Source organism: Scomber japonicus, chromosome 18 (assembly GCF_027409825.1).
Source record: "Scomber japonicus isolate fScoJap1 chromosome 18, fScoJap1.pri, whole genome shotgun sequence".
NCBI classification, from domain to species: Eukaryota; Metazoa; Chordata; class Actinopteri; order Scombriformes; family Scombridae; genus Scomber; species Scomber japonicus.
Window position 1 is genome coordinate 14,508,757 of NC_070595.1, and position 18,397 is coordinate 14,527,153.

General features: G+C 40.5%; 2 protein-coding genes across 4 annotated transcripts; one reads left to right on the top strand and one right to left on the bottom strand.

Annotated features, from left to right (window-relative positions):
* Positions 1-2,733: 2,733 nt before the first annotated feature.
* Positions 2,734-3,735, bottom strand: rln3a (relaxin 3a). Its single transcript, XM_053339091.1, has 2 exons — positions 3,576-3,735; positions 2,734-3,020 (listed from the first exon to the last, which is right to left on the bottom strand). Exons 1-2 carry the CDS (start codon positions 3,733-3,735, stop codon positions 2,734-2,736), a joined length of 447 nt encoding a protein of 148 aa, XP_053195066.1.
* Positions 3,736-6,216: 2,481 nt separating this feature from the next.
* rfx1a (regulatory factor X, 1a (influences HLA class II expression)) lies at positions 6,217-17,583 on the top strand. 3 transcript variants are annotated; one of them, XM_053339078.1, is made up of 18 exons: positions 6,217-6,320; positions 8,073-8,453; positions 9,850-9,959; positions 10,062-10,157; positions 10,949-11,046; positions 11,167-11,590; positions 12,269-12,450; positions 12,946-13,065; positions 13,316-13,449; positions 13,685-13,803; positions 13,925-14,031; positions 14,179-14,330; positions 14,853-14,950; positions 15,342-15,491; positions 15,834-16,042; positions 16,349-16,502; positions 16,614-16,659; positions 16,746-17,583. In XM_053339078.1, exons 2-18 carry the CDS (start codon positions 8,093-8,095, stop codon positions 16,910-16,912), a joined length of 2,727 nt encoding a protein of 908 aa, XP_053195053.1. In that variant the 5' UTR covers positions 6,217-6,320; positions 8,073-8,092; the 3' UTR covers positions 16,913-17,583. The 3 variants fall into 3 exon arrangements, with proteins under 3 accessions (XP_053195053.1, XP_053195055.1, XP_053195054.1); XM_053339080.1 differs by having other exon boundaries at positions 11,167-11,539; positions 12,275-12,450; XM_053339079.1 differs by having other exon boundaries at positions 10,949-11,004.
* The last annotated feature ends 814 nt before the right edge of the window (positions 17,584-18,397 follow it).

Here is an 18,397-nt window from a genome sequence, read left to right on the forward strand (position 1 = left end):
AATGTTTTCCACACATGCAAGAAATGATCACATAGATTATATTAAAACAAAAATTTCAAAGTCAATTGCAATATTATATAGAGCCAAATATACTTTAAATCAACCATAACTATACACCCTGTACTGTTCCTTCATAATCCCATACATGACCTTTCATCCACCGTCATTGGGTAGGCACAATAGTGTCTCTTCTTCCTGAGGAAGCTGAGGAGAGCTGGTCTGCCACAGAACCTACTGGTTAACCTCTACCAGTGTACTGTGGAGAGTATCATCACACACTGCATCACAGCATGGTTTGCCAGCTGAACCAAGAAGGACCAGAGGGCCTGCACAATACATCATTGGGACCCAGATTCCTGCAATCATGGACATTTACCAATCCCACTGTCAGGGCAGGACCTTAAACATCATCTATGATTTAATACACCCTGGCTACCACTATTTCCAACTACTTCCCCCTGGCAGGTGATACAGGTCAATTCAGTCACACATTACAAGACTGAAAAACAGCTTCTTCCCCCAAGCTCTTAAACCAATGAACATAGCCTGATCCCCTCATCCCACTCACTCACACACACTCCCTGGATGACTATAAATCAAAACTCTTTTTGTGTAATAATATAAATAATAAATTGTTTCAATTGTTTACATATGGCGTACTGTTACAAACATTACTGCTGTTTGCACCTTTTTATATTGCATATTGCACTTTATTGCCCTTATAGATTATTATATTATTTTTTATGCCTGAGCGAGTGCTGTCTAAATTTTATTATATTGTTATCTGACCCTCAATATAATGACAATAAAGTTACTACTACTACTACTACTACTACTACTACTACTACTACTACTACTACTACTGTGTGGAAGTATGGGGGAACACATAAAAACAAATATACATCCAATATTCATCCTGCAAAAAATTGCCATAAGAATTTGTAATTAAAATCTCTTACAGATAACCCACAACATTTTAAAAACAAAACAACAGCAAAACTGGCACAGGACTTCCAGGATTTCCTCAGTGATGAAAGAACGGGCCAGCCTGTTGAACACTCCCTCTTGGTTGTATTTTGATGTGAAGCCGAGTTGTCTGTTCCTCTGTAAGAAACTCTCCACCATAGAATTGCGACTTAACCCCTCTGAGGACTGTTCCTGACGGGAGCTGAACACGTCCTCCCATGAAATATCTGCAGCAGTAAAAATGGACAAATGAAGCATGTGATACAAAATTGAGCTTGAAAGAAAGTCTGAGTATATTGAAGAAAATGCATGCCTAACTTGACAATCAAAGAAAGAAAAAGAAAATGAATTGCTGGTCATGGCATGATTGAGGGAGTGAATGTTCAAAGTCTATGGGAAATAAATGTTAAATCTATCAGCATTATAAAACATCAATAACTTTTTCTTTCTCTTCATTAGACTAAAAGCATTCAAGTTTATGGATCTTGTTTGACTATTCAAATCATGTACAGAGTCAAAAATCAAGAGCTACCAAACAGTATCCAAGGGTTCTTTTAATTGGGGGAAGGTAAACACATCAATTTGTAAGGACAAATACAAAACTTCATTGTTTGACAAAAAAAAGACATTCATTTTTGGAACAACTGTACTAAAGAACAAATAACATGACAACAGATAGAACATTAAATAAGTTTGAAAAGATCTTTAAAAATAATACTTTGGACAGATATAGAAAGGATGAACAAAAAGGTGGACTGCAATAATGTGTGATTTGGTACAGTGTGACATTTTGACTTGTGTTTCTTGTTTTCTGTTTTTTGTTTGTTTGTTTTGCTATTGACTTGATTTGATTATTAGAGCTTAAAAAAAGAAAAAAGAGGTAGCACTAAAAAAGTTCCTTACTTCATCTTATACCCTTTCAAACATTGAACAGTTAGTTTTTTGCTGATCAAAAAAATGTTGCTGCCATTTCTATTTTGTTATATTTTGCTTTCTATACTTCATTTTGTTATTTGAACATGTTTGAATAAATAAACTAAACTAAACTATGCCAGGTTATTGATAAAACTAAACATTAATTGTGTTGAATGTATGTACTGTGCAGTCTGCTCCTCACTCCTCGCTGCAAGGTTTTTTTTAAGGTGTATAAACTCATCACAAAAAATGTCTCAAAGTTAAGGATGCATCAAATGTAAAACATTCCAGGACAACATATTTAAGGGGAAGTAATAGTGTGTTTAAGCCTTGGTAACAGAGGAAAGATAAAAAGGAAATGTGTGTAATGAAAACTATCTGCAGTGAAACAAATTTCCATAATCGAACTGTAATTTACAAAACCTCCCTCTACCAGCTCTAAAATGTTATTTTTAAATGAGTGGCTGTAAAAGGTTTTGTTGAGGAAACAAATGTAGAAATAAATTCATCAAACAAAATGATTTTTATTAAAATGAATGCATTACAGAATACAGTGGCATACAGATGTCTCTCACTTGTTATGCAGCTGTTTTCAAATGAACTTCATAAAGCATTACTTTAGGCTGTTAATAAAGCCTAGAATTCATCTTTTAGAAAAAAAAACATTTTGAACACAAGGCAGCCCTTTCTGTACACTTCATAAATACTTAAAAAATTTAAATAACATTTTAAACAATTCATACAATGGTTTAAGTGAAAGATACTGCATATAAAATCTAAGATTCATGAGAAGTGGAAAAAAAAGGTTTGCGTAATTGTACAATATATGTCTGCCTACTGAATGTATGACTCTCAGCAAAGGGAGCTGATCTCGCTCTTGCTGCAGCCCCACTTGCAGCAGGCGTTAGACAGACCCACCACCACATCCCGGCCTTTGCGATCAGCCTTGCGCAAGGCTTCCAGGATTTCCTCAGTGATGAAAGAACGGGCCGGCCTGCTGAACACTCCCTCTTGGTTGTCTCTTGATGAGAGGCCCAGGTGTCTGTTCCTTTGTAGCAACGTCTCCACCACAGAATTGTGACTTATTCCCTCTGAGGACTCTTCCTGACGGGAGCTGAACGGGTCCTCCTCTGAAACATCTGTAGCAGTAAAAATGGGCAAATAAAGCATGTGATTCAAAGTTGATATTAAAGTATATTAAAGAATATGCATGCCTGACATGGCAATCAGAGAAAGAAAGAAAAAGTAAATGAATTGCTGATTATGGCATGATTGAGGTAGTGAATGTCCAAATATGCAAAAGTTCTTGGATATATGCCAAATCAATATGGATTATAAAATATCAGTAAGTTTTTCTTTCATCATCAAATGTAGAGTATGACTCTATTGGTCACACTGTAAACACTAACTAATCAAACTAAACCAAATAAAAAATAAAATCAGTGATATTTTCTGTCAATCTGGACTTAAAATTACATGATTATTATTCTTATCATTATTCTTCTCCTTCTCCTTCTTTTTCTTCTTATTATCATTATTATTATTAATATTATACAAATTGAGAAATAAGTTGATCCTATAAAATGAATGGGATACAAAGTTACCAAGTGAAACTCAAACAGTGCTTGTAGATAAGCGATATCACAAGGTCAGTAATGGTTAAGGAGAAGTTACACCATAAGTCTGTGTCTCACCTGCACTCCTGAGCGACCGTCTCCATCGTGAGCCTCCACAAGTAAAGATGACTGCCCGGATGAACTCACGGCCACAAAGCTTCACCCCATATGATGGGTCCTCCAAGGGCTGAACCCCAGCCACCAAAAGACAAATAGCCAGCACCACAGATGTCCACATAGTACCCCAAGTAAATAAAGCAAGAGAGAAAATGACTCTTTGCTTTGAGCAGCTTGCTGTTTCCCTGTTTAAAGGAGCTATGACTTTCTGGGTGACCCAGGTGTGGTTTATAAAGGGGTTTGAAGCCCTGCAAGAGATCCACGCAAGCTACGCGTGCATAGGCCTTCTCTGAGAGAATGACTGATTCGAAAGAGAGATACAGTCAGAGACCTTTATGGAGGATAAAAAGCAGACCAAAGGTGGCATAATTAACGCATATGTCAGAGGCCTGTATGATCTAATTGTGTTTCAGCATGTGAAGTACTTTTGTCACCTTTAATGTCCCCCTGTGTTTTGACTTTGTTGAATCCCACTTATATTTAATATGTAAAACATTCCATAATCATGAGTGTTAATATGTGAGGAAAATTTGACATTAATCACATCACATTGACATCAACCAAAAGTAAATGGTATGATACTATATGTAACTTAATATACATCTACAGCATAATGACCAATTACAATTCTCTCTCTATCTGTATGTTTCTTGTATGGCATGATATACAGTATCTGCATATGTGCCCCTTTTTTTGCTCTATTATGGTGCTGTAAATTGCCAAATTCACTAGATATCATGGTGTCTTTTTCCCTACTCATACCATGAATTGTATATGAGATCGTAGTAGTAAAAAAACAACAAAAACACAAAATGGATGTTCAACTTGTCAGCTGACAGCAGCAACATCTTGAGCCCTGAAAGAAGATCCTTTGGAAAAGCAATGTCTTTCTAACCTTACATTACCTGAACAAATGAAATGAACTTCTCAGTTACAATTATGCATGTTGCCACGTATTCCAACTGACAAAATTTGACACTCACTCACTACGTGGATATACAGGATTTAGGCCTTTGTAACCAATATCACAAATATTTACATATGTTTTTTGCCATATTTAATCCACACGACCCTGGATAACTTCTGCGTATGTATCATTTCCATTTCTCTTGAAAATTGCTTATTCTGTTATCTCTTTGCCGAAAGGTGAACAGGGAGGACTGAGACAGGACCAGTGACATTTTCAAAGTCAGATAACATTAAGTCTTATTATGAGTCATGCAAAAATAAAGCACATTTCATCTGTGTATCCCCATAGTGAAAGGTCACTCATTTAGGAAATTACAATGGAGATGATGAATTTGTAATTAATGTGACGACAACAAGCAAACAAAATGGCATTTTAGAAGGGTGTCCACCCTGACATTCATTAATACAGTGTCAGGAGGTCACAGGAGCTATATCAAAATTATGGAGGATACTTATAAACATGTTGCATATGGATAATGCACAGTGTGGTACATAATGTAGATAATATTGTTTGGTCCATAATAATTTATAAATTGCTTTTTTGTTTCAGTGCACAACAGGTATTGTCATGCATTTCTATTGTACAACAACTGCATGATAAGACATTTTGTATAGGGAAACTGCCAACTGGCTATTCAGGGAAAGCAGCAACTCATAACTGAGCTGTTAACACCTATTAGATGTTATGCAATACAACCAAGACAAATATATACGTATACAACTCTACTATGTTTAATGTTATACAGAGATGATGACAGGCAATGTCATGAATGAATGAGAGGAAATTGACTTTTTTTTGTAATACTAGAGCTAGATGTATAGCCTACTTAACATATTTGTATTTGTATGTGTGCCTGTCCGTCTGTGTATGTGTGCATGCATGTTTTTGTTACCTCATAGGGACATTTACCAGTGTAGACACCAACTTGGACCATTAGCCGTAATAGGGACCAAAGGCTGGTCCTAAGGCAAAACATCAATTTGAGGTCCTGGCTGTTATGGTGTGATTTGAGGTTAGGTTAAGGTTAAAGTTAGGCATGAATTGGTTACAGTTAAGGTTAGCGTTTGGGTTAGGCTGTCCACAATGAATGGAAGTCAATGCAATGTTCCAACAACGATAGCAAACGTACATGTGTGTGTGTGTGTGTGTGTGTGTGTGTGTGTGTGTGTGTGTGTGTATTTGACTGACTGCAAGACCGTGAGGCCATTTAATGAATGAGATTTATTTCACGTGCAGACATACATGTATCATCATCAGTTACATATAGGTTAGTACATGTAAGATTACAACCACTCTGGAACATTTGAAATACAGTAAGTATAACACTATCATATCACTAACAGTACATTTTTGACAGGCGCTAAGGTTAACCTATTACCGGCGTAACATATGTTACTAGTAGAAGATTTCATGATGGACAGAGATCTTCCACAAATGGGCGTGGGGGGCTTTGTAGTAAAAAAAAAATAAAAAAAAAAAAAAAAAAAAGGGGAAAAAAAAGACAGTCCTGTGACTTTAAGATAATTTGGCAGTTCTCAGCCAATCGGAGCAACCAAGGGGGAGGGAAGGGAGCGGGTGGGTAGCAACAGTTGCCCTGGTGAGGACGAAGCGCCATAGCCACGGTAGCCCTGGCGACAAGAACCCAGCAACGAGAATCAACAACAACAACAACTGAATCCGCCATAAATATAAAAGAAGATATTTTACCGGTGGGAAATACACACTTGGAACCAGAGGTGAAGCTCTTAACATAAAGGAAATATTTCACGTCCATTAATGCTTCAACTGAATTGTGCTGTTGCTTTTTTACCCTTGTTGTTTCAGTAGCCATAACAGGCAACTGCCTGCCAATGTTAGCAGAGGTTAGCCTGCGAGCTAGCCGTCTTACAGATAATCAGTCGAGTGCGTTTCTTCAATGGGGTGGTTTGTGCCCCGCTTCTCATTCGAGTGACACTGAATTGTGCTTGCCATGACGACGCAGCCACAGATGCATACTCAAGCGGACCGTTGTTATGGCGATGTCAAATGCAAAAGGTACAAAATGGCGGTTGTTGTAGAGACCAGTTAGCTTGCTACCCGTGTTACCTTGCTAGATAGTTAGCATCAGTGCTGTCACGACAGGCTTGTGCTCGCTGTGATGCTTACAGCTGACTGAACGAGTCGCCCGTAACGGACACTCATCTTTTTTTAGTGGTATTTTACGTGCAGTCTGCGGCGTTTGAACATTTCCCTTTCCCCAGTAACCGGACACAACACTGGCTCAATACAAAAGCACATCCCTGGGTACATAACGTTATCTACACGAAAGGCAGGCCAAAGTAGAATGGTCGAGATAAAAGTGTAGCGTTATCTACTTGGCATGCAATGTGAATGTTGAGGCAGGGCTGGAATAATCAATGGGCAACCATTGTGGATAAATGGAAAGTTGAGAGAGCTGGAGCAGGTGGCGGACATTTAGGCTCTAACGTTAAGGGGCGTGGCGAAAGAGGGCGTTTTTGCAGGTGCTTTGTAGCTCTGAAATCATTAAAATAAAACTGTCTACTGATAGTCACTTCATAAATGTATAATAACGTGTTTTTGTCTCTAATCAAGCATTAATGTAAGGATAAAATACCCATATTTAGTTTTGGAAACACAGATGTAGCTGTTAGTTCATGATACAGAAGAAAAACCTTTCCTCTGTCACAGTCCTGTTTCTTACAGTTAGCTGTCAAAGACACCAAGTTTATAAGTTAATATCCAGAATATGCTATTAGAACAAGGTGTACATGTACTCTCCTGGTGATTGTGTGCTGAATAAATTATAATGACAGAATGCATTGCAACATTATTGCTGTGTGCAAGGTAATTTTGCCAACTTGTGCTTCAGGCAAAACTGTGAAAGGCCATAGGCTGAGTGATCACATTACAGGTAATGAAACACTGACATGCTTGGTCCTGTCAGTGCTCCACCCCCAAATTTTCACATTAGCCACACCAACAATAGGTCAGCCACATTAGTGTTCAGGAAACAGTCCCCATTTACATCCAGGTAACAACTGAGAAAGTAGAAAGACTCTTAATGCTCTTCCAGGATATGAAGTGTTGACCTAGTGATTCAAATGCATTATGTTTAACTCAAGTTCTAAAAAAAGAGCACAGTGTAAATGAATCACATGTTAAAATAGGTGAGGAAACCATCAGTTGTTTCATGTTCGTATAACCTTTTCTTAATCAGTAGATACACATTGATGCATTTTCTTTACAGGAAGCTACACTTTTTTCTGCCATATTCTCCAACACAGGAACTTGTGTCTATCCCTACATTGATTCTGAATTATTATAGAGTGACTTTAAGGATAAAATAACATTATGATAATCAAAATAGAATAGAATCTGATAAAAAAACAAAACTTAATTTAAAGTATCTAGATGAAATCCTGGGTTGACTGATTCAGTGGATCACTAATATTAACCAGTATGTAACGACTCACTTTTCTTTTTCCTAGTGTGATTCCCAGTACTTGAAATGGCCACCTCAGGCTACGTAGGTGAGATCCAGCCGGGAGCCCAACCCCAGGGGGTTGGTGTCACTGTCACATCTGGGCAACCGGACGCCGGCTCCAGCCCTGCGACTGCCCCCCAGTTTCTGGCTGAGATTCAGACCACTGTAGCCACCTCCACAGTTGTCACACCCACAGGCCAAACTACCCCCACTGAACAAACCACTTCCATCACCACTCAGAAGCCTACTGCTGGTAGTCAGGCCCAGTCCACGGCACAAGCCCAGCCAGCTCAGACACAGTATGTGACCGCAGAGATCCAGGGCTCCCCCACACAGTCTGGAAATACTCAAAGCACTCCTCAGTACATCGTTGTTACTGTCACAGGTAAGGACTGAATATCACTGGCACTAATGTTAAACAGACCAGGACCCTTTAAGCCCCCTATTCACTAATAAAGGTTACCTCAACTAGGGGTGGGTGACATGGCCCTAAAATAATACAATCTTTTAGAGTATTCCTGCAATAATGATATTCTTGACACAAAATCCTTGTGGGATTTTTGGCTTTCTTCTCACTCAACCAGGTGCTTCTGCTTGATGCAATGAAATACGTTTGTTCTGTTGCCTTCTTTTGTTGTTACAGTCTTCTTGCACTTCTTTAGTCTTACCTTGGTTTGTTGCCCATTTGAACTTTTGTAACTAAACTACTTTCACACAGCACACCTCTACCCTCAATATTTACATTCTTACATCTGTAAAGAATGTAAATATTAATAGATGCCTAGATTCATTCAGGTACAGGCAGTAATAAGCAACAACTCACCTGCTGTCTTTCAGTGGAAAGCAATGCAAAATATAAAATCATCAAAAGCATAGGTGCTTGTATATTGCTAAGAGAAACATTTGATTTTAACAATAAAGCAGTCATGGAAGTGATTGAACATGCATGATTGTGTTTGATTAAGTTACAAGTTGTGAGAGTAATGAACATTATTAAACAATTTGGTAATGTTGGGATTCATTTTGGTCTTCTGAAAAGAGTGCTTGACAACGGCAACAGATATGCGTAGATTTGAAAAGTGGCTGCCTGGTGGCAGAGAAAATGAACAGGCTTACAAGAAACCAGCCAATATCTTCTGACATCCGACCCTTGGTTTTGCCTGGATCATGCATGATATTTTAGAGCATTTAAAGTTCATATTCCAAATAATGTGATTTTCTCTTCAGCTATCCAAAATCCCCAATGATAATCACAAGTAATTAAGAATGGTGAGATTTATGGATTTGCAATTACACATGCACATAATTACTGCTTCACTCCACCAATCCAAAATCAAATGGTTACCGATCCTTAAAATGGAATTAAAGACTTGTGTCCTAACTTTTAAATGAGTTTTTGGTGGTCTTGCACAAGACCAGTTATATATAAAGACAACTTTTTTGTATTTTTTTTTTTTTTTTAAGCCATATCTGAATTCATTAAACTGAATAACAATGCATGTTCTTAAAGGGCTATCAGTTAAGACTGTGTTTTTAAAATTGTAGTTGTGTAGAAATAAGATGCTTTTACATGCTCACAAGCCTTCCTTGATTTTTTTTTTCTTGATTACATTCCTTGATTTTTGTTCAGAAACTGGAGCTATAACAACTAAAAACAATTGAGAGATGAATGGTTGAAAAGAGTGGCACAATCAAAAAATGGCAGTATGTCAAGAACCTCATGAAAGTGAAATAATGCCACCAACTTGTGGCAGTACTTTAATTTCCTCTTTGTTCTTCAGAGGGCTCCCTTCACTCAAGTGACAGTGTGTCAGACTCTAGTCCTCCTCCAGCAGTGGTGCAGACTGGAGTGCCCACGCAGGTTGTTCAGCAGGTACAGACAGCTCAGCAGGTAAATTATTCACACTCATACACACACATAAACACAACTTGAAATACATTTTTCCTTTACTCATAAAACTCCCCCATGTTGTCTGTATCTTTGTCTCAGCAGAGGTCTGTGGTGCAGGCCACTTCTCAAATAGCCAAGACTGAGCCAGGCACCCAGCTCAGTGTCACCAGTCTACAGCCTGTTCATATCAGCCCAGAGGTAAGTCCAACACACACACACACACACACACACACACACACACACACATTCCCACACATAGTAACACAATTCATCAGTGGAGGTCATGATGATCACATCTGAAGTCTGACAATCATTTACTGATCACTGACCAACACACATTTGCTGAATACAAACAAACACACAGGCTGTCACAGCTTCCATCACAAAGGGGATCACTCCTGACTCATCCTAAACTTAACAGCTTCTTCACATTTTGGTTAAGTGTCAGTCAGCTATATGCCTCTGCTGGCTTCCAGCTCCTCCCTAGCCCTGAGGTGACAGCGTTAGTCAGAGATAAGAGTCTAGAAGAATGGCAGCAGCATCATGAGATGGGACAGCCAGAGTGCCCGGCATGGGCATCAGCAGACTACAGAGGAGAATGCAGCAGCAAACCTCTCTTTCTCCCCTTGGACCTCGTTCAGTATTACCAGTCCCTGTACCTGCTCTCTATGCATGCTGAGAAAGAGATAGGAGCCCACCCCGAAGTCACCATCTCAGGCCCCGATCAGTCACCAACGCTTGCTGCAACTACGACTTTCCAAGTAGGTCAGGGATAGAAGGTAGATTGCTGCTGTAGAGTTAAGGAAAAAAAAAAAGAATCTGTCTGTTACTAAGAATTTTTTGTTACGTGATATTATACCTGGAAATAATCTGTACACAAAAGATTTTAGGATTCTTAGGCAATTAAACAGTTGCTATGGTCTACATAGGCAGACAAGGATTTATTGGATCTGTGTGTGTATTTACGTGTGTGTGTGCTCACTCCTTAGGTCCAGCAGCAGCTCACATCAGTGCCAGTGCAACATGTGTACACCAATCAAGTGCAGTATGTGGAAGGAGGAGACACGAACTACACCACCAGCACCATGTTAGAATAAAACTGTCATAATTTTCTCATACATTCGTAGACAGAACGTGTTTCTTTTACAGTTCCATCTCTCCAACATTTATTCTCGTTCTAACACATCATTCTGTGTCTTTCATTCAGTCGTTCCAGCGCCTTCCCTTACACCGACACACCCCTGTACACCCAGACCACAGCTGCCCAGTACTATGAAGGTCAGCCAACCTCAGGGTCACAGGCTTCCACCCCTGGCACACCTCTAACAGTGTCTGTGACTACTGGAACAACAGGTGGCGTGTCTATGTTTGTGGCCCAGCCTACCAGTGCTGCAGGGGGAGGGGCCACAGTGGTGTCCACAGGTGTAACTACCAATGGGGCAGGGGATGGGGCAGGCACCAATGGTGGGGCCACAGGAAGTTATGTGATCCAGGGGGGTTACATGCTGGGCAGCAGCAGCGGAGCGGCAGCTGGCAACAGTCAGAACTACTCACACACCGCCCGCGCCTCCCCAGCCACTGTGAGTATTACAGAGGGCGAGGAGGGTAGCGTGCCGTCGGCAGACAAAAAGGTATGCAGAGGCGCCAAGCGCAAGAATTTCTTCTCGTTTTGTTTTCATCTGCACAACCTTTTGGTGGCGCATACCGATGACGTCATAGCTGAGTTTTGTCAAGTGGAAAGCACAATTAAAAATGTTGATTCGTGCATTGATGTGAAAATGTTAGAATTGGGTGATAAAACACACAATTAAAGTTGTAAAAGTATTTTTAACTGTGATTTTCTGCTCAGAGAAAACAAAACCATGACCTCATCATTTTCATATCATTACAGTGCATGTGATGAGGGGCATTTTTAATTTGCCTGAAATGCCCCAACACTATATTTTTCATCGCAAATTCATCATATTGAACCCCACGTGATAATGGTTACCAGCCTATGTGTGGCAGACATCCCATCAGTATTCCAGGTCATTGATTTCATTGCATACCAAAGTTGTATGCCACGGCACGCAAACAAATGTGTTTTCATTTCCAAATGATCGACAAACTGCAAATGCGAATGTGTTTGTTTGTGTCTGTTATAATTTATTGAACAGATAAATGTGCATGCACGTACTTTATATTAAGCCGGATTTGTGATGTGTTTGTAAACAGTTCATATTTATGTTCAGGTGTGAACATTTCCTGTTGGTATCTGTTGGCTTTGCTAATTGAACCAGTCTCTTATTTTTTCATTGCCTGCGTGTCAGGTACAGTGGTTGCTGGACAACTATGAGACAGCTGAAGGCGTGAGTCTGCCACGTTCCACACTCTACTGCCACTATCTGCTGCACTGTCAGGAGCAGAAACTAGAGCCTGTTAATGCCGCCTCTTTTGGGAAACTCATTCGATCTGTGTTCATGGGTCTGCGTACACGACGTCTGGGCACACGGTAAGATGGGTGATTGAACACCTGGACTGAGGTGCCAAAGACATGATTGACCATATACAGACACAGGGGTGCAAACACATACAACCTTTTTCATACACATGACATTGCAGGGTTTCCAGGATATCACCAACAGAAACATACTGTATGCATGTGATACATTTGAATACATCTAATGTTTATCAAACAAAGTTGCGTGTAGAGATCCTCCTTGGAAAATCTGTTCACTTAGTGTAGGAAGAATGTGGGTAGAGATGAAGACCGACAGCATGTATGTGGGTGAGTGAGTTTGACAAAGGGGGGGAGAGTGAGCAAGTGGGTTTGACTTTTTAGTAATGTTTGGTAATATTAGTTTAATGTTCAATGAGAAGGTACATTTATGAAATTAAAGATATATGTTATATTTAAATCTGTCTGTATTGACATTATGTAATTTTGGGGGAGTAACATTATGTTTATGTGGACAATATAAACCTTCTCCTTACCTTTTCCTGATAGCGGTAATTCTAAATACCACTACTATGGGCTGAGGATCAAGGCAGGCTCCTCTCTTCTCCGCCTGATGGAAGACCAGCAACATCTGGCCATGAGGCAGCAGCCCTTCTCACAGAAACAGAGGTATACACACTCACACTCTTTTTGCCTATCATTACACAACAATAACCATTTCCCTTAATATCTTCCTTAAATGCTTTTAGCTGCATCCATCTCCTTTTGTACAGTTGTGCCACTGTTTCCTGTTATCCAATATGTCTCTCACACTAAGCATGTTATTTTAAACCATCTCATGGTCCAGGCACCTGCAGTCCTTACAGTCAGACTGCCATAAATGCAATAAGATGAACGTACTTTACTATGTTCCTATTAGGTTGAAGCCTGTGCATAAAGTTGAGGGAATGACCAATGGGACAGCATCAGGAGTAGGCCAGCAGCAGCAACAGCAGCAGGGGTCAGGGAATGTCGACATCAGCACCCAGGTTCAGCAGTACCAGCAGTTCCTAGGTGGGTTTTTGGCAGTGATGCCTGCCAACAGTAAACAAAAAAATATCTATAGCATAGTAGTAATATCAGTCATGTCAAAGATGTAAAATATTTTTCTGGGATGATGGTGTTGTGAAAATCGAATGCATGTACAACATGTTTTACAGTGTTGTTTGCAGCTAATGCAGATCTTTTCTTACATTTAGTAGAAGTGTTTTCTCTCTGAGTAACCAGTGAGCTTGCGTCCTGTGCCCAGATGCATCCAGAGCACTCCCAGAATTCCCAGACATTGACCTCCAGGGGAAATCTCTACCAGAGGGCATTGAGCTTGAACATATAAAGAGCTTTCAGCTTCTGTACAGAGAACACTGTGAGGTAACGAAATGAACAGACATTGGTTGGCTGTATTTTTGAGGTTTTTATCCTGATGTCAGTGGGTCAGTGGAGGTTCATAAATACTTAATGTCCGGATAATGTGTTCTCTATGTTATGTCAGGCCATACTGGATGTGATGGTCAACCTGCAGTTCACCCTGGTGGAGACCCTGTGGAAGACCTTCTGGAGGTTCAGCCAGAGTCAGGCGGGAGATGCCACCTTGGCTGTGTGAGTGATTGAAATTCATAAAACGTTCAAAAGTGGGTTTTTTTTGTCAGTTTTTATTTTGTCCTTAACATGGTAAAAATAAGTCTATTGCAATAGCAGTACTGTTTTGTACAAAACACATGCAATTCAAATCACATGTCTTGGCAGTCATGATGAGTCAGAGAAGCGTCTCCCTAAGTCCTGCCTGGTGTTGCTGTGCAAGTATGATCCAGTGCTGCGCTGGAGCCGTGACTGTGACAACAGCCTGTACCAGGGCCTGGTGGAGATCCTCATTCCTGATGTCCTCAGGCCCATCCCCAGTAAGGCTCTACAGCAACAGACACTGATGTGTTAAACAGTATATATAACAATATATGTATAAAATCTATCTGACTGTATCATACTGTTTAGGTTTAAAATGTGCCCATTTAACTTACTGGGTTATAAATACAGTCATCATTATTTGACCATACCTAAAGTTTATGCTGATACAAATACCAAAATAAGAACCTCAGTGCACTGAAACTGATTTTGGAATGAACACTTGGCAGAGCAGAGGTCATCTTGACATTTAACATGTACAAATAATTCAACATTTCTGCGAGAATGTTCTTTTCCCTGGTTGAAAGATTTGTACTGATGGAGTGACTCTGTAGTGGGAGTTTTGCAGGAAAACTGACTAACTGGACTTTTCTTTCATTTTTCTGTTTTAGTTTCAATTTTAGTCATACTTTTGACTTCAGTCTCTTTGAGTACGTCAATGACTAATTTTTCCCGCATCCCGTCTCAGAAATGTTTGCTTTGATCCTTGGTCACTGTGCTTGGTTTCCCTCTGCCCCCAGGTGCCTTAACTCAAGCCATCCGGAACTTTGCCAAAAGCCTGGAGAGCTGGCTGACCAACGCTATGATGAACATCCCAGAGGAAATGGTCCGCATCAAGGTACTTTCCCTTTGTATTAGCTCGCTGTTGCTGGAGCAACATGTTTTCTGAGCAATGGAGCATATTGATATTTAAACCAGCAGGATCAGCCATTATAAAAGTACATGTCTGCAAGCTTAAACATTTATGAGGTGTGAAACTTTGAACCAAAAAGTCCAGAAAAAAACCCCACTTGCTGTAAAAACAATAATGTTGTCACAGCTTTTCTGTTTCAATGACAAAAATGACAACTTTGCCATTTTTTATCTTGACAGTGTTAATTGCAATGTTAAATGCAATGTTGGTGAATATAGTAGGTTTGTATGAAATATATTTTTAACATCTGTCTACATGCATGTATCTTTATTAAGCCTACTTCACACCCCATCATTTTCTGCTTGTGCACTTACAGGTAACGTCCGCTAATGCATTTGCCCAGACACTGCGTCGCTACACTAGTCTGAACCACCTCGCCCAGGCAGCCCGTGCCGTCCTCCAGAACACAGCCCAGATCAACCAGATGCTCTCTGACCTCAACCGTGTTGACTTTGCTAATGTCCAGGTTAGTTGAGTCTGAGTGCTGTACACTGGCAACATTCATCTCAACTCAAACACACTAGTGCCTGTGGTTGAGTCTTTCATTGGTTTCAGTGTTGTGCATGTGCAGCAATTTCCACTGTAGCATGGGGGGTGAATCATTGTTTTCTGCAGCTTCACTACCCAGGAAGTGTACACCCAGACCTCTTGCTTCTTCTCAGAAACTCATCTTTTTTTCTCCTTCCTTCAGAGCGCATGTGGTTAAATACATGCGATGTTGTGTATCGCTCAAAGACAATTTGGCAGCAACTAATGACAGGTGTGAATCTTATTGACACATTGCCCCCATCCTGTCTACCCTTTGCAGGAGCAGGCTTCATGGGTATGTCGATGTGAAGACCGTGTTGTTCAGCGGCTAGAGCAGGACTTCAAGCTTACTCTCCAGCAGCAGAACTCCCTGGAGCAATGGGCTGCGTGGCTGGATGGTGTGGTCTCCCAGGTCCTCAAGCCCTACCAACACAGCCCTACCTTCCCTAAGGCTGCCAAACTCTTCCTGCTCAAGTGGTCCTTTTACAGGTGCGATAGGACAGTAATAGTAGGGTCAGTTGCAGGTTATAAGACAATGTCAGTGCCAAGCAGGTAATGAAGAGGACTATTTATCATAACCACATTCCAGCTGCACATTTTCAACTTAACCAACAAATGTAACCATGGTTTTAACCACAGTTCCTCTATATTTTGTCATTGCTGAGTTTTTAGCAACAGGATTGTGTCATAGCAAAGCACTGACAGACACGACCCATTAAGTGTTAGAGAGGAAGTGAAACAGTTACAGAATATATGCCGCACAATGGTTGAATTCACAACTTCTCTGGTCTCCAGTTCCATGGTGATTAGGGACCTGACCCTGAGGAGTGCAGCCAGTTTTGGTTCCTTTCACCTGATCCGCCTGCTGTATGATGAGTACATGTATTACCTGATAGAGCACAGAGTAGCCCAAGCTAAAGGAGAGACCCCGATTGCTGTCATGGGAGAGGTACCAACACACACACAGATTCAAATATACCTAAATGAAACAAATATGTATATGTGCGTAGGCCATGTTTACAGCTCTAACACATTTCCTGTTTGTTTGTTTTTTCATTAGTTTGCTAGTTTAGGCCGGGGTCTAAACCAGCTGGATCCTGACAAAGGTAATAACACTTGACACTGTGACTCAGACTAACTACATTCATGCCTAAAGCCTTGTCTGTAAAGTAACAACTGGTGTCTATCTCAGAAGAAGAAGAGGAAGAGGAGGAGGAGAGTGATGATGAGGGTCAGGAACTGTCCCTCCCCTCAGACGGCGTGGTGCTCGGAGACGAGTCTCTGGAGCCCCCTGCCAAGCTGGCCAGGACTGACCAGAGAGTCCTCTTCACCACCGGCTCAGCTGACAACTTAGCATAGACTAACGCTACTGGACGTGGGTCTCAATATTGATAATACACACACACACACACACACACACACACACACACACACATAGAGATGTACAAAGAACACTAATTTATACTTGTCAATTTATTTGTCACATGTATATAGATCTTGTAAATGTGTGCGCAGTCAGTCCTGCATACTGTAACTCTCCCACTTGTTTATGCACACACAGTGGAAACACACACCCACTCAGTACTGCTGCTGCCTGGATGGCACAAAACACCTGTTGGCGCTATTGATTGAATACGCAATTATTGGAATTGCGATAGGATAAACACCAGAATCTCTTGGTGCAAAGAGAGAGACACACACAGAGCATTTTAACCTTCAGTTGTTTGGATCTGTAAAAATGAACTGAAGCCAGGCATGTGTTTTAGTTTTTTTTCTCCCATCACATTGCAACCCGTAGCCTCGCTGTGTCCTTGCTGAGAAACTTGTGCTCACCCTAGATCCTCCTAAAACTGTCACTGCCGTATCAAAGTGGTCTTGAAAATACTGTGATGTGTGTTGTGCGTGCGTATGTGTGTGTGCGTGTGTAAAGGTAACTTTTACAGGAGGAGGACTCAAAGTGGAACCTCAGCAGTAAACGGTTGCTGAATCTAGTTGTTACTTATTCATAAAAGGCATTCGTTTTGTGGAAAACAGGCGGTTGAGATTTTTAAGCTGGGTTTGTTGTGAGTGTGCTTGTCTGTGTGTGTGTGTGTGTGTGTGTGTGTCTGTGTGTGTGTGTGTGTGTGTGTGTGTTTCATAGCCCCTGTTGTGTGTTTCCTGTATGCTCGGATGAACACTGGGGTCACGCCACTCTGCTGTTATCCCTGGAGGCTGACTGAAAGGGTTTTTTCATGAAGGTGTGTACACTTGTGTGGCAGGTGTGTATGACTGGTTGTGTGACAGTGAGTCACGCCAAGTGCAGACTGTTTCCTCTGTATATATTTTCTAAAGGCATTCAGTTTAAGTTTTGGAGACAGGCATAGATTTCCTGTTGTTGACGAGAGAGGTACTGTACTGTGTCATATATTTATGTTCAAAGTGCTTCATTCCTGTCCATGTAATAAGTTCCTCTGTGGCCTCATTTCCCTTTTTGACATATCATTTTCTAGCCTTATTTCACTTGATTTTTTTCCCATATCTGTGCCAAACCTGTTTGCTTTGATCCCAAATCTCATTGTTTTTAAATGATCTTTTATATGTTTTAAGGAGGACTGTGCCTGAGTAAGAACGGTGATATACTTATATTCTACTGTATTTATCCACTATTTTGAATTTTGTTGTCACTAAGTGAACCTCTTGTGCAGTGTATGGTGCTGTGTTGTCACACATTGTAAGCAACCTTTGTGTGCATTATTGATTTGTGATTGTATGTTCAGCTCTCAATCCTCTTACCATATCTGATGACTTTTTTCCACGAACAGGCTAAGGCCCTGCCTCTTTGCACATATTGACTAATGTCTTTTA

Coding starts and splice junctions, on each gene's coding strand:
- rln3a (XM_053339091.1), bottom strand. CDS start 3,735: ATGTGGACATCTGTGGTGCTGGCTATTTGTCTTTTGGTGGCTGGGGTT. Junction 3,021..3,575: donor ACGGTCGCTCAGGAGTGCAG/GTGAGACACAGA, acceptor TTACTGCTACAG/ATGTTTCAGAGGAGGACCCG.
- rfx1a (XM_053339078.1), top strand. CDS start 8,093: ATGGCCACCTCAGGCTACGTAGGTGAGATCCAGCCGGGAGCCCAACCC. Junction 11,047..11,166: donor AACTACACCACCAGCACCAT/GTTAGAATAAAA, acceptor TCTTTCATTCAG/TCGTTCCAGCGCCTTCCCTT. Junction 13,450..13,684: donor GCAGTACCAGCAGTTCCTAG/GTGGGTTTTTGG, acceptor TCCTGTGCCCAG/ATGCATCCAGAGCACTCCCA.